Genomic DNA, 16,779 nt, shown 5'->3' with positions numbered 1-16,779 from the left:
GTTTCTCTCACTGCACCACTCCCATAGGAAATGACAGTCACCCATTCCCCATTCTCCAGGCTCCCTCTCTCCACCCCCAACCTTATCCCCACCCCCTCGATCCCCAGTCCCCCCCATCTCCATTCTTTAGTCCCCTTCTCTCCAACCCCCAGTCCAAACTCCCTCAATTCTCACTCTCCTATCTCCTTGTCCCCATGATGTTCATTTGGTGTTACCTCTCTCTCTATCTGACCTCTCACCATCCTTCGACTCTTGATTAGACCCCCAATTGTTCCCACACATCAGCCTGTCTCAGCTCTCTATGTGGCAGCTGGTGACATCATGGTGTGGTGCTGCGATGGGAAAGTTAAAGCACAAAGATCTCCCATGTTGTGAGCAGGAACATTCGTTGCCATTTGGGAGATTCCTGGAAAATCTGGGAGTGTTGGCAAACCCTGCCCACATGTGCTGGATATCCAGAAACTGCAGTGTGATGGGGATCAGAGACTTGGGGGCAGATGTAGTATTAGGGGTTAATTCTAACTGTGTGATATGCTAACATGAAGGTCTTGTGGCACAGTGGGTAATGTCTTTGCCTCTGAGTCAGAAGTTACAGTTTGAATCCCACCCCAGGACTTGATGGCCATGGAAGGTAGGTTCATATTGTGGCCAAAGAAGTGGATTATCGGTCTGTAAATCCTTCCTACACCCTATGGCAGGCAGTAAGAGTGGAACAGTTTCCTGGTCAGCCGTGTTTGATGCAGAATGGTGCCCCTCGAGCTATAGCCACTGGCCACAGGCTGGCAAACCTGTTCCAAGAAAAACTAGCCATGGCAACAAACATAAGCACATGCTTTGTCTGCCCTCATATGCCACTAGGCACAGGACAGTTCTAAGTCTTAAAATATGCTAATGAGACACAGTATACATCATCACAGGATGTGATGCAACATCTTATGATCTTGCTCTCCTGTCACAGATGAGTAAATCATCAATGACACTGTGGTGTTCTCTCTGTTCATAGTACTGTCTGACAATGGGATTGATGCAGTACTCTCTGACCTGAGTACGTTCTTCATCAGATTTCTGTGCATCTCTGATTACATTCAGTCACTGAGTTGTTGCAGGTAGGGTTGTGGTTGATGCAAAGGTAACAAAATCACCTTATTCAGGTCTTGCTACTGGGATATGGAACAAAGCATCTGCTGTGGACTACTGTTTTCACAGAACGTAATCTGTCTTTGCATCAAACCTCATCATCCTGAGTCTGAACCGTTTTACTCATGGAGGAATTTTTGTTAACACTTTAGAATTTAAGAGTATCACTGAGGGTTTGTGACCTGTCTGTATCTTGAAGTGAAGACCACAAGCCCATGTAGCAGCAGCTAATACTTCTTTCCCTATCACAGCATATTTCTGTTCAGTCTCTGTCGGTGAATGGGGTGCATAGTGAATTGGTCCATGCTTTCCATCCGTCTGTACCTGAAAGAGTACAGCTCCCAGTCCTGTCGAAAATGCATCTGCAGCAATGATAGTGGGTAGCTCTGGATCATAGTGAGGTACAATATCAGGTGACATCAGCATTTCTTTGATTTTCTCAAAAGACCTCTGTTATGCTTCCTCCCAGCACCATGTGTTGTTCTGTCGTAACAGTTAATGGAGTGGCTCATTGATGACAGCTAAGTCAGGCAGGGACTTTCCAACTTGGTTCACCACACCCGTGAATCCCTGGAGCTTAGTCATGGTGCGAGGAGCTGGGAACTCCTTAATTGCTCTTGTCTTTTGTAGATCAACTCTGATACCGGATGCCCAAGGAACTTGACAATCGGCTGCAAGAATTCACATTTGTTGTTGAGTGTAAGTCCTGCCTTCTGTAGGTGTTGCAGCACAGTTCGCACTCAAGTGTCATGTTCTGTCTGAATGGATCCATGATTCAGGACATCATCCATGTGACATACGATTCCATCCAGTCCTTCTAGGATACTTGACATTGTCCTCTGGAAGATTTCTGATGCTGATGTGATGCCTGAAACAAAATCTCCCAAATGGTGTAAGCACTCCAGTAGCTTCTGCTGGGTTCCTGGATCTCTCCAAGGATAGACATCTCAATATTATTGACATCTTCTACTTCATGGATCTTGCCATCTCCCAAAGGCTTTTCTTTTTGGTTATTCTGTACAGGCTTCGTGCTGTGCCATGCAGCCTGGAAGTGACCTTTCTTCCTGCAAAAATGGCATTCAGACTCTTTGGTGGGATAAATTTTGTGCCTATGTCTTTCCTCACCAAACAGATTACAATTAGCTGGGGTAGTTGATGGGTGCTCTTCTGCCTCCCCTACTTTTTTATGGCTACCTCACTGCTTTTAAATTTGACATGCTCCACTGTGTCTGTTATTTTTGGGATGTGGTTCTCCCTGTCACCCTGAATCAATGATGGATTTTGCTTCCTGGCCTCAGTTTGTCTGCCCAGGTGACTTGCCTTTGTTCGGGTTAAATTATCTCTCGACTGCAAGTGACCAGATAATGCTTCATTTAAAATTCTGACAACAATTCTGCCCATGATTAGTTAATCTTTTAAGCTGCCATATTCACAGTTCTCTGCAACTCTATACAGATCATTGATAAATGTATCAATACTTTCCCCTTGTCATTGGGTACTCAACTTTAGTCTGCTCAACAATGGTATTCTATCACAGATTGAAGCAAGCATTGAGTGCTTTTATTACTTTATTGTACATAGCTTTTTCTTCATTGATCCCTTGCGTGACTAGGATATGGTCTGCACAGCTTCCCACCGTGTATAATAGCATACTGACCTGCCCAATGCTAGGCTTCACAGTGAGGCCTGCTGTGATGTGCTATCTTGTAAATCTTTGGTGCCAACTCAGTCAAGATTCTGCTTGATTAGGGCCTGTGACCTGGTTGAAACTTTCCAGTGATAGCAGAGACTTTTCCATTCTTGTTCTCTCACTTGCTGCCATCATATAACATTATTGGTCTTGCTGTGCTAACACAGAATATTTACAGAGTCTGCTGAGGTAAGGAAAACACTAACCTTATTGAAAAACATCTTGCAGTGGCTTCATCTTGCCATGAAATCAATATGAGAGAGATCAAGATCTCTCCTGTGAGAGAGATGGCAGGCTCACTTCCTGTGATGATGTATACTGTGCCTCATTAGCATAACACACAGTTAGAATTAATCATTTATACCACAGAAACCTTCTCATTCACCCACACCTGAGTTACCCAGAATCCTTACCCATTGGTGCAATGTGGGATTTCTCCACAAATGTTTTTATTTATTAAAACCTGTTTAAAAGAAAGAAGTTTTCCTGAATTTAAAAAACTGACAGAATTCTCAGAAGAAAAAAAAGTTCAAAATTTTCAAATCCCATTAAAAAATCATTAATACTGGCGCCAGTAATACTGGAGTTCCATTTTAAGGTATACAAGACCAGTTCGGACTGGTGCTCCTCATTTCCAAGTTATGTTGCTTTTTTTCTAACAAAATTAATATTGGGTGGGGGCCAACCCTTGGCTACAGCTGGTGGAGAGCAAGCTCACCCACTGGCACAATATTGGAGAGCAAGCTCACCCAGTGGCACAATATATCGGAATATCTTGAGCACGCTGCAATTTATCATTCCAAATGCTGGGCAAGTTGTTTGCAGTGTGCCCCACGGTTTTTAATCTGCCAGTCAGTGATCTCCCTTATTACCAGCATGTAAACAAAAAATTGACACGCTACAGGCAATACTGAATATCGTCACATTGCTGCTGAATATCACTGTCAGTGTATTTATATGACCATGGTCATAGCTGGTCACAACAAATTAGTTGAGAAAGAAACCTTTCACCAACCTGAAACATTAACCCTGGTTCTCTCTCCACAGCGGCTGCCTGATCTGCTGAGTATTTCCACCATTTTCTGTTTTTATTTCAGATTTCTGCCATCTGCAGTATTTTGCTCTTGTATTTTAAATCAGATAAGATCTTGCTTCAGGAGGTGCTGCCCTCATGTGGTACAATCCATGGACAGCAGGACTTTATTCCTTTTTGTGTGAACCTAAGCAACTGATTACAGACAGGATATTCAACAATAAAGGACATCACAACCATGCCAGACCCTGTCCTCAATTAATGTCCACACACACTCAGGTTCCATCAGGATCACTTAGAAACAGGAATTCTTTCCAACCCTCCAGTTCAGGAAAGCTGTGGCCAATTATAGTAAAGCATTGCTAACTCCGAACACATCACAGATCAAACCTGAGACTTCTGACCTGAGTGATATAGTTCGACAGCAGGTAGTCAATCATTCACTGTGCTACTGAAGCCATAAGAGCATCTTCTTGGGGCATCCAAATGCACTTTGAAAAGCAATTAATTACATTATGCCGTCACTATATTGATGTAGTTAAACAAGGAAGCAAGTGTGTGCAGAGCAAGGTCTCACAAACAGCTGAAGAGTTGGATTGCTTGTTAATTTGTTTTTAGTTGAAGGAGGAATGCTAGCCAGAACACTGAGACAACCTTGTACATGCCTTCATTTATCTGATCACTGGAATAGATAAATGGGTTAAAGTCTTATCTGAAAGTTGACCCTCAGTGTTGCACTGTGCACTATGTCCTCCTGCTCCTTGTTGTAATGTGTCTTTAAGGGATTGCAGCATGATATCACTAGAAAGGAAATGTGTCATTAAGGGATTACAGCATGTGATGTCATGCTGCAATCCTTTAAAAGTATATTACAACACTCTTGGACCAACAAATGAAAGAAAAATGCTCACCTTTTTTGGCCTTTTCTGGGAGGATTATCTTCTCTCCTGGGATTCCCTGAAGTAGCTGCTTCCCTGCTCAGGTCTGTGTTAAAATTGCAGTCTGGTCTGGATAACATCATCAGACTCAACATGATTCTGCAAAGGAAGACTCCACCAATTTTCAGTGGGTGTCCTTCTTGCCTGCTCGAAAGAGCAGGTTAGAATTGTGGTCAGGGAGATGCTGATGGCTTCAGGCCAGGGAAGTAACTCAGGGCATTTTAATTGTCCACTCCCTTGCTTTCCACAGAGCACACAGCGTGAAAACCACCCAATTATGTACAATTGTATACATTTTCTAGATGATTGAGCCACACTGGTTGACTTTATTGAGCTAATTCTTTTCTCTTGGTTTGCAGGTGCTGGTGCTAGATTTTGGCAGCGAGCTGTACATCTGGCATGGCAAAGAGGTGACCCTGGCACAGCGAAAGATGGCACTCCAACTGGGCAAACAGTTGTTGAGTGGTCCTTATGATTATAGTAACTGTGTAGTAAACCCCCTGGACCCCGGAGCCAAGAAGAACATTTCCCGGCAGTGAGTTGAGAACAGTATGTTTGGGCGATCGTGCCTGATCAGATTCAGTAGAGTTGGAAGTAGGGATGCTGGTGCTGTGGCAGAATCAGTAACATGGGAACTGAGCCACTTTAAAACACTCTTTTACAGGAAGTAGAGATTGCTGTGGGGGAGAGACAGACCTATCCTGCCCGATATGGGTTTGAATCTAACCCAGGCTCTTCTGCCTGGGATCCATAGACAGCAGCTGCCCTCATGTCTTACCCATATGACCATTCTTCATCTCTGCGGCCGAACATGAAGCTCTGGCAAAGCTTTCTGACTGCAGTGCGCATTGACACTGAGACTAATCCTATCCTCACTGGCCCCGGGTTAGTATTTTCCAGCAGACATTAATGGTCAGTGGGTCTAGGATTGACTTTTCCATCTCGTGTCCCACTACAACACCTGGTCTGTCTGGTGAAATTAGTTTGTATGGTTTCAATCAATTGCTCATGGGCACGAGAGCACAGTGCAAATCTGCTTCTAATTGGTCACCAAATTGGCAAAAGGTGCAAGAACTGGCAGGCATGGGGGCTGAAGAAACCATACTGGTGCTAGAAAGGATTCTGAGAATGTGGATTTCTCTGCTCTTTTCCTCTATGTCTATATTCTCTGTTTCTCTTTCTCTCTCTTTCTCACAATTTGGCGCTCACAAGCTTTTTCAGTTAAGTTTTACTGTAAATGAATTAAATGATCATTTTAATTGATATGGGGCCAGAATAGGGAGGGATTATTAGAGTGGGAGGAGGCTTACATCGAATATAAACACCAACATAGATCAGCTGGATCTGAATTCCTTACTTGTCTTCTGTAGATTTTGTGTAATTCTATCAAATAAATGTTGCAACAAGACATCTGAGATACTGGGCAAATTCTATTGGAGCAGAGGTGGCTCACAGGATAATAGTAGGATTTTTTAACTTAAGAAGGAGTTTGATAAGTTGAACATAGAGAAACGATGGGCAGAAATTAGCCCTTGTCGGGTGGGGGGGAAGGGGGGAGGTGGAGAGGGGAGGACGGGCGTGGAGAGGAGGGGGAGGAGGTGGAGAGGGGGGGGATGGGCCCCACGATCGAGGCGGGAAGGCAGTTTGACACTGGTGGGACTTGAAAGGCGAGCAGCAGTGCTCAGTGCTGCCTGTGCAGGCAGAGAGGGGAGTTCGAGCAGGGCAAGCACAAACTGTCTGCACGTGTGCGAATGCGGGCTTGAGATTCTCCCCGAGGCACAGAGCTGCCCCAGGGAGGTGAAGGGTTTTCAAAAAAAATAAAGAAATGAAAATGTTATCAAACATGTCCCCGCAGGCGACTCTGTCACATGAGCAGGGATATGTTATTAATTAATTTTAAAACTTTTCATTTTTATTTGCTTTAGGAAACCTCTTCCCGCCCGTGGATGAGGTTTCCCAAAAAGTGCAAAGGCCGCTTGGCCTTTTCGGCTGCCCCACCAACTATAAGGTTGGACAGGCGTCAAAAAATGTCAGTTAATTGAGATTTTAATGGCCTTAACAGGCCTTTTAATTGTCGGCGGATGTGCTGCCGATTCCCACGCGCGCCGGCCAACTGAAATATCGCGCCACTGCGTGTTGACGTTGGGACGCTCGCCCGACATTTTACGCTCGAGAGGGTCGGGCGCACGCCTGCCTGCCAAGGTAAAAATTTTGCCCCATATGTCCTCATGAGAAAGGTTCATCCATTTATAATTGTCACCAGGGGGTCGAGAGGAGGGGTCAGGGAAAAAATAGCCATGACAAAAGTGGTTGGAGCATGGAGTGCTTTGCCATGGGGAGTAGATCAGACAGAGACTATTTCAACTTTTCAGAGGAAAGGGAATGAAAATGTGAAGCAAAGGAAGATACAGGAGTGTGCAAAAGAGAGCAAGGCAGTGTGACGGCCTCTAGAATGACTCTCTCAAAGAGGCGGCACCAACACAAATGGCCAAATGGTTTTTGCTGCTCCGTAAACCTCTATCATTCAACTGTTAAAATTTACTAAGTTTAATTTTCTTTCTAACCGAGTTCCTCAAATAAATGTCACTTTCCTTTCCACAGACAGGGCCGCCCCGATTGGGTAATCTTTGGTCGATTGTCAGAGCATAATGAAACAATTCTGTTCAAGGAGAAGTTTCTGGACTGGGCAGAGTCGAGAAAGCTGGTACAAAGGGACATTGAGATTACAGCCGAGTTAAAGGTATGCTGGGGGTTAAAAAGAAAAGCAAGAAAGGCTTGGATTTCTATAGCACCTTTCATAACCTTTACTTCACTCCACGTGATATGAAGAAACGGCTGAAGGCTATGGGCCCTGACAATATTCCAGCAATACAGCCAATGAAGTGCTTTGAAAGTGTGGTCACTGCCGTAATGTGTCAAACACGGCAGCTGATTTGCACACAGCAAGATCCCACAAGAGGCATGTGATACAGGGCATAATAATCTGCTTTTTAGTGATGCTAACTGAAGGATATATATTGGCCACTGGGGATACCTCCCCTGCTCTTCTCCAGATAGTTCAAATGTGGAAATCTGGGACAGCCTCACTGACTGCCAGTTCTGATGAGTTTTCCCCCTGATTCCCATTGACTCCAGTTTTACTAGGGCTCCTTGATGCCACATTCAGTTAAATGCTGCCTTGGTGTCAAGAGCAGTCACTCTCACCATGTTTGAATCAAGGCTGTAGTGAGGTCAGGAGCTGAGTGGCCCTGGCGGAACCCAAATTGGGCGTCAGTGAGCAGGTTATTGCTAAGCAAGTGCCACTTGATAGCACTGCCGATGACCCCTCCCATTACTTTACTGATGATGGCGAGTAGACTGATGGGTCAGTAATTGGCCGGGTTGGATTTGTCCTGCTTTTAGTGGACAGGACATACCTGGGCAAATTTCCACATAGCTGGGTAGATGCCAGTTTTGCAGCTGTACTGGAACAGCTTGGTGAGGAGCACGACTAGTTCTGGAGCACAAGTCTTCAGTACTATTGCCAGAATATTGTCAGGGCCCATAGCCTTTGCAGTATCCAGTGCCTTCAGCCGTTTCTTCATATCAAGTGGAGTGAAGTAAATTGGCTGAAGACTGGCATCTGTGATGCTGGGGACCTCTGGAGGAGACCGAGATGGATCATCCACTCAGCACTTCTGGCTGAAGATGATTGCAAATGCTTCAGCCTTATCTTTTGCACTGATGTGCTGGGATCCTCCATCATTGAGGTTGGGGATATTTGTGAAGCCTCCTCCTCTGGTGAGTTGTTTAATTGTCCACCACCATTCACGACTGGATGTGGCAGGACTGCAGAGCTTAGATCTGATCCATTGGTTATGGGATCGCTTAGCTCTGTCTATCGCTTGCTGCTTGCGCTGTTTGGTATGCAAGTAGCCCTGTGTTATAGCTTCACCAGGTTGAACCTCATTTTTAGGTATGCCTGGTGCTGCTCCTGTCTTGCCTCCTCCACTCTTCATTGAACCAGGGTCAACCCCCTGACATGTTAGTAATGGTAGAATGGGAGATATGCCGGGCCATGAGGTTACAGATTGGGATTGAGTATAACTTTGCTGCTGCTGGTGGCCCACAGCACCTCATGGAACCAGTGTCTCAGCAGAAATGGTAAGTAAGGAAATGGAAAAGGCTTTAAATTAGTAAGACAGGGAGATGGTTCTATAAGAAAATAAACAAGCCTAAATAGAAATGAAACAGGAAAGAAGAACATAGACTAAACTAAACTAAGGAAGGATATAAATGGACATGGAATAAATAGACTGTAGAACAGGAGTGTAAAAAGATGGTTAGAAGTAAAGTCTGACGAATAGTTGTTAAAATGAGTTAAATGAGTTACAACAATATACATAGTGTCTCTTTTAAAACAGGGGAACTAGAGACAGTAATAGACTGTAAGGAACCAGGTGTAGTCAGGATTACAGAGACATGGCCACAGAAAATAATCTGGACTGGGAATTAGCCTTTGAACTGTATAATATATTTAGAAAGGGAAAAGGGGAGGTAAGAATTTCTGTACTTATCAGAGACAAAGGATGGCAATAGAGAGATGTATTACAGTAATAAGATAGAAATTGAATTCATATAGATAGAGGTAATAAAGGGTCAATCACACAAATGCGTAATCTACAGACCACCTAATAGTGGAAGGGAAGGGGAAAAAGAAAAATGAAAACTAATTAGGGAAATTAGTGGAAAAGAATAGAATAATGATGGGAGAAGGATTTGCTGTTGGGTCTAGTAATGTGGAATGAACCAGAGCAGATAAAGTAGTAAAAGGGGAACAACTAGGCAATAGTAACCATAATGTAACATAGTTTAAAATAATTGAGAAGGACATTACATGACAAAGACCATGGTAATAGATTAGAAGAAAGCTTTTCCTAAGCTCACAGAATCACAGAACGTTAGGTCGCAGAAGGAGGCCATTCAGCCCATTGTACCTGCACCAGCTCTCTGAATAAGCATTATGACTTAGTGCCATTCTCCTGCCTTTTCCCCATACCTTTGCACATTGTTTCTATTCAAATAATCATCCAACACCCTCTTGAATGCCTTGAGTGAACCTGCCTTCATCACACTTCAGGGAAGTGCATTCCAGATCCGAAACACTTGCTGTGTGAAAAAGTTTTTTTCTCACATCACATTTGCTTCTTTTGCAAGTTACTTTAAATCTGTGCCCTCTCGCTCTCGATCCTTTTATGAGCGGGAACAGTTTCTCCCTAACGACTCTACCCAGCCCCCTAATCATTTTGAACACCTCTACCAAATCTCTTCTTAGCCTTCTCCTCTCCAAAGAGAATGCTCCCAACCTCTCCAATCTATCTTGATAGCTGAAGTTTCTCATCCCTGGAGCCATTCTTGTAAACCTCTTCAGCACACTCCAATGAGTTCACATCCTTTCTATAGTATGGTGCCCAGAACGGCACATAATACTCCAGCTGAGGCCTAACTAGGATCTTATATAAGCTCAGCATAATTCCCCTGCTCTTGTACTCTGTGTCCCTATGAATAATGTCCAGGATACCGTATGCTTTATTAACTGCTCTCTCCACCTGTCCTGCCACCTTCAATGATCTATGTACATATGCACCCAGGTCCTTCTGCTCCTGCACCCTCTTAAGAATTGTACCCCTTATTTTATATTGTCTCTCCATGTTCTTTGTACCAAAATGCATCACTGCACACTTCCCTGCATTGAACTTCATCTGCCACCCATCTGCCCACCCCACCAACTTGTCTATGTCCTCTTAAAGTTCCACACCATCCTCCTCGCAGTTCACAACACTCTCAAGCTTCGTATCATCTGCAAACTTTGAAATTGTTCCCCGCAGAACATTATCTAGATCATTAATATATATCAGGAAAAGCAAGGGTCCCGATACTGACCCCTGGGGAACCCCACCACAAACCTTCCTCTAGAGTGAAATATATCCACTGACCATTACCCTCTGTTTCCTATTACTCAGCCAATTTTGTATCCACATTGCTACTGTGTCTTTTATTCCATGAGCTATAAGTTTTCTAACAATTCTGTTGTGTGACACTGTATCGAATGCCTTTTGAAAGTCCATGTATACCATATCAACCTCTGTTACCTCTTCAAAAAAACTCCAGCAAGTTAGTTAAACACAATTTCCCCTTTAGTAATCCATGCTAGCTCCAGCCACAAAGACAAGTTGTGGTGGGAATTCACCATGGAGTAATGCCATCATAGTCATAGAACAGCACAGAAACAGGCCTTTCAGCCCATTCTGTCTGTGCCAACCATCAAATAGCTATTTATTCTAATTCCATTTTCCAGCACTTGTCCCTTAGCCCTGTATGCGATGGCGTTTCAAGTGCTCATCTAAATACTTCTTAAATGTTGTGAGGGTTCCTGCCTCTACCACCCCCTCAGGCAGAGTTCCAGATTCCAACCACCCTCTGGGTAAAAAAAAATTTCCTCAAATCCCCTCTAAGCCTCCTGCCCCTTAGTTTAAATCTATACTCCCTGGTTATTGACACCTCCGCTAAGGCGCTAAGGGGAAAAGTTTCTTCCTATCTATGCCCCTCATAATCTTGTATACCTCTATCAGGTTCCCCCCTCAGCCTTCTCTGCTCCAAGGAAAACAATCCTAGCCCAGCCAGTCTCTCTTAATAGCTGAAACACTCCAGCCCAGGCAACATCCTGGTGAATCTCCTCTGTACCCTCTCCAGTGCAATCATATCCTTCCTATAGTGTGGCGACCAGAACTGCACACAGTACTCCAGATGTGGCCTAACTAGTGTTTTATACAGCTCCAACATAACCTCCCTGCTCTATTATTCTATGCCTCGGCTAATAAAGGCAAGAATCCCATATGTCTTCTTAACCACCTTAACTACCTGTGCTGCTGCCTTCAGGGACATGTCAAGGTCCCTCTGATCCTCTGTACTTCCTAGAGTCCTACCATTCATTGTGCATTCCCTTGTCATGTTAGTCCTCCCAAAATGCATCACCTCACATTTCTCAGGATTAACTTCCATTTGCCACTGCATCTTACCAGCCCACCTATATCGTCCAGTAGTCTAAGGCTTTCCTCCTCACTATTTACGGCACCACCAATTTTCATGTCATCTGCAAACTTACTGATCATACCTCCTATATTCACATCTAAATCATCAATGTACACTACAAAGAGCAAGGGTCCCAGCACCGATCCCTGCGCTACACCACTTGTCACAGATTCCAATCGCCAAAACAACCTTTGACCATCACCCTCTGCCTCCTGCCACGAAGCCAATTTTGGATCCAATTTGCCAAATTGCCCTGGCTCCCATGGCAGTTCTCCCATTCTCCTTTGTGGAACCTTGTCAAAAGCATTACTGAAGTCCATGTATACTACATCAACTACACTACCCTCATTTACACAACTAGTCACCTTCTCAGAAAATTCAATCAAATTTGTTAAACATGATCGCCCCTTGACAAAGCCATGCTGACTATTTAATCCCTGCCTCTCCAAGTGGAGATTAGTCCAGTCCCTCAGAATTTTTTCCAATAGTTTCCCTAACACTGATGGACTCACTGGCCTGTAACTACCTGGTTTATCCCTACTGCCCTTCTTGAATAACGGTACCACATTTGCTGTCCTCCAGTCCTCAGACCCCTTTCCTGTGGCCAGAGAAGATTTGAAAGTTAGTGTCAGGGCCCCTGCAGTTTCCTCCCTTGCCTCACATAGCAGCCTGGAAAACATATCATCTAGGCCTGGGGATTTATCCACTTTTAAGCCGGCTAATACCTCCTCCCTTTCAATGCTAATTTGTTCAAGTATATCACAGTCCCCATCCTTGATTTCTACACCTACGTCGTCCTTCTCCATAGTGAACACAGATAAAAAGTAATCATTTAAAACCTCACCTACGTGCTCCGGCTCCATGCTCAGATTGCCACTTTGGTCCCTAATGGGCCCTACTCTTTCCCTGGTAATCCTCTTGGCCTTAATATATTTATAAAATGCCTTGGTTTTGTCCTTTATCTTTTTTTGTGCCTGCTCTTGGCTCCCCTAATTACTTTTTAAAGTACCCTCTTACACTTTCTATACTTTTCTAAGGTTTCCACTGTTTTCAGCCCTCTGTATCTGCCATAAGCCTTTTTTTCCCTTATCCAATCCTTTATATCCCTTGACATCCAGGGTTCCCTGAACTTGTTGGTCCTACCCTTTATCTTTACGGGAACATGTTGCCTCTGAACTCTCACTATTTCCTTTTTGAATGACTGCCCCGGCTCTGATGTAGACTTTCCTACAAGTAGCTGCTCCCAGTCCACTTTGGCCAGATCCTGTCTTATCATATTGAAATCGACCTTCCCCCAATTCAGGACCTTCATTCCGGTCCATCTTTATCCTTTTCTATAACAACATTAAATCTTACAGAGTTATGGTCACTATCCTCGAAATGCTCTCCCTCTGACACTTTTACCACTTGCCCGGCTTCATTCCCTAAGATTAGGTCCAATACCACCCCTTCTCTTGTAGGACTTTCTACATGCTGGCTGAAAAAGCTCTCCTGGATGCGCTTTAAGAATTCTGCTCTCTCTAAGCCTTTCACACTAAAACTATCCCAGTTGATATTGGGGAGGTTGAAATCCCCTACTATTATTACCCAACTATTTTTACACTTCTCTGAGATTTGCCGACGTTTCTGCTTGTCTATCTCCCCCTGACTGGAAGCCTATAATATACTCCCAGCAAAGTGATTGTCCCCTTTTCGTTTTTCGGTTCCACCCATATGGTCTCATTTGAGGAGCCTTCTTAGAAACCATCCCTCCTTACTGCCGTAATTGACTTCTTGATCAATAGTGCAATGCCACCTCCTCTTTTACACCCCACCCCTTCCCGTCATGCATGGAATATTGAGCTGCCAGTCCTGCCCTTCCCTCAACCATGTCTCTGTGATAGCAACAATATCACAAGCCCATGTGTTAATCAACGCCCTCAATTCATCTGCCTTACTTGTAAGATTCCTTATCTTAAAATAGATGCAATCCAGCCTTGCATTATTCCCTTGTGCCTTAACAGGTCTATATTTGCTCTGCCTTCCAGACTGACTTAGTTTCTCTTCTATATTTGGCTGTGCATCACCCCCTATTGTACCTCCACTCTGTATCCCATCCCCTTGCCAAATTAGTTTAAACCCCCCTCAACAGCACCAGCAAACCTAACCGCAAGGATGTTGGTCCTGTTCCGGTTCAGGTGCAACCCGTCCGACTTGTACAGGTCTCACCTTCGCCAGAAACAGACCCAGTGATCCAGGAAACTAAAACCTCCTGCAACATCTCTTTAGCCACACATTCATCCTCTCTATCCTCCTCTTCCTATACTCACTAGCACTTGGCACAGGGAGTAATCCAGAGATTACAAACTTTGAGGTCCTGCTTTTTAATCTGCTATCTAGCTCCCTAAATCCTTGTTGCATGACCTCATCCCTCTTTCTACCTATGTAATTGATACCAATGTGAACCACGACCTCTGACTGTTTACCCTCCCCCTTCAGAATGCCCTGCAGCCTCTCTGTGACATCCTTGACTCTGAACCAGGGAGGCAACACACCATCCTGGAGTCACATCTACAGTTGCAGAAGCGCCTGTCTGCACCCCTCACTATCGAGTCTCCTAACTCTATTGCTCTTGCACTCTTACTCCTCTCCCCTTGTGCAGCTGAGCCACTTACAGTGTCGTGAACTTGGCTGTGGCTGCGCTCCCCAGAGGAACCTTCACCCTCACCATTTTCCAACACGGAGAAAAGGTTCTTAAGTGAGATGCACTCTGGGACTTTCCTGACTACCTGCCTGCCTCCCTTCGTCTGACTGGTGTTCCCCCATTCATTCCCTGACTGCATTTCCTTAAGCTGCGGAGTGACCACATCCAAAAGCATGCTATCCACGTAACCCTCAGCCTCGTGGGTGTACCGTTGGGTCTCCAGCTGACGCTCAAACTCCAAAACCCGTTGCTGAAGCTAGTCAAGCACATGTGGTCATCCAGACTGCAAGGAGTGTCTAAGAATCCCACATGCTCCAGGCTGTACAACACACGGGACTGAGCTCCCTTGCAACACTTTTAGTTTGTTTTTAATTAAAAGATTGTTTCCTTAAATTTAAGCCAAGTAGAAACTAATTTAGTTTCTCTTAAAAATAAACAAATGCTGAGACTCTTACCTTCTGTAATGTCACTTTAAAGTGGAAAAAAAAATTTACCCACTACCTACCATTCAGCTCCCTTCCTTGTCCTGACGTCACTCCTTTCGAATTCCAGCGCTGCTGAGTGTTTGGGTGAGAACCATCTCCCTCACAGGTAAACTCCGGTCTGCTCTTTATACAGTCGCTCCACTCCCTCACAGGTAAACTCCACTCTGCTCTTTATACAGTCGCTCCGCTCCCTCACAGGTAAACTCCTCTTTATACAGTCGCTCCACTCCCTCACAGGTAAACTCCACTCTGCTCTTTATACAGTCGCTCCACTCCCTCACAGGTAAACTCCACTCTGCTCTTTATACAGTCGCTCCGCTCCCTCACAGGTAAACTCCACTCTGCTCTTTATACAGTCGCTCCGCTCCCTCACAGGTAAACTCCACTCTGCTCTTTATACAGTCGCTCCGCTCCCTCACAGGTAAACTCCACTCTGCTCTTTATACAGTCGCTCCGCTCCCTCACAGGTAAACTCCACTCTGCTCTTTATACAGTCGCTCCGCTCCCTCGCAGGTAAACTCCTGCTCTTTATACAGTCGCTCCGCTCCCTCACAGGTAAACTCCTGCCCTTTATACAGTCGCTCCGCTCCCTCACAGGTAAACTCCTGCTCTTTATACAGTCGCTCCGCTCCCTCACAGGTAAACTCCTGCTCTTTATACAGTCGCTCCGCTCCCTCGCAGGTAAACTCCTGCTCTTTATACAGTCGCTCCGCTCCCTCGCAGGTAAACTCCTGCCTTTTATACAGTCGTTCCGCTCCCTCACAGGTAAACTCCTGCCTTTTATACAGTCGCTCCGCTCCCTCACAGGTAAACTCCTGCCTTTTATACAGTCGCTCCGCTCCCTCGCAGGTAAACTCCTGCCTTTTATACAGTCGCTCCACTCCCTCACAGGTAAACTCCTGCTCTTTATACAGTCGCTCCGCTCCCTCACAGGTAAACTCCTGCCTTTTATACAGTCGCTCCGCTCCCTCGCAGGTAAACTCCTGCCTTTTATACAGTCGCTCCACTCCCTCACAGGTAAACTCCACTCTGCTCTTTATACAGTCGCTCCGCTCCCTCACAGGTAAACTCCTGCGCTTTATACAGTCGCTCCGCTCCCTCACAGGTAAACTCCTGCTCTTTATACAGTCGCTCCGCTCCCTCACAGGTAAACTCCTGCTCTTTATACAGTCGCTCCGCTCCCTCACAGGTAAACTCCACTCTGCTCTTTATACAGTCGCTCCACTCCCTCACAGGTAAACTCCTGCTCTTTATACAGTCGCTCCGCTCCCTCACAGGTAAACTCCTGCCTTTTATACAGTCGCTCCAATCCCTCACAGGTAAACTCCTGCTCTTTATACAGCCACTCCACGTCTTTGCTTTTTGTTCAATTTATTGTTCAGCAATTCCTGAAACCTCCCATTATAATTGCAACCTTCTTTGCCAAACTTTTATGACTTTTTTTTGTTTGACTCTCTCTTGCTCACTATTGATCCGGCCACACCCTGGTCACTCTCCTTTCCCAACAGAGCTGGCCCGGTGCTGATACTCTCAGTGCGCTGTCCCACTCATGAAACTGACAGGCTATTGGCTGCAATCTCACCACGAGGGATCCTTCTGCTTACCAGCTCTTTACTCAAGCACTGTAGCTGTGTCTTCAAAGTTTTTCTTTGCAGCCAGTGCACTGCATTCTCAGCCCTCTCCCATGCTGCGATTTAGTTGTGGTCTGACCAAAATGTCGAGGGTCGTCTCACGCCATGTAT

The 16,779-nt window shown here is 45.1% G+C and overlaps 1 protein-coding gene across 5 annotated transcripts in view; it reads left to right on the top strand.

The window, feature by feature from the left end:
- Nucleotides 1–16,779, top strand: part of LOC121269051 (supervillin-like) — a 162,537-nt gene that overhangs the window by 103,896 nt on the left and 41,862 nt on the right. For all 5 annotated transcript variants that reach the window (XM_041173469.1, XM_041173466.1, XM_041173465.1 and 2 more), the window contains 2 exons: nucleotides 5,158–5,333; nucleotides 7,400–7,538. In XM_041173469.1, the coding sequence (XP_041029403.1) occupies nucleotides 5,158–5,333; nucleotides 7,400–7,538 (315 nt within the window). The remainder of the gene's footprint in view (nucleotides 1–5,157; nucleotides 5,334–7,399; nucleotides 7,539–16,779) is intronic.

Source organism: Carcharodon carcharias, chromosome 23, assembly GCF_017639515.1.
Source record: "Carcharodon carcharias isolate sCarCar2 chromosome 23, sCarCar2.pri, whole genome shotgun sequence".
In the NCBI taxonomy this organism is placed as follows: Eukaryota; Metazoa; Chordata; class Chondrichthyes; order Lamniformes; family Lamnidae; genus Carcharodon; species Carcharodon carcharias.
The sequence above is the reverse complement of the archived record's forward strand: the minus strand, read 5'-3'. Positions and strand labels throughout refer to the sequence as shown.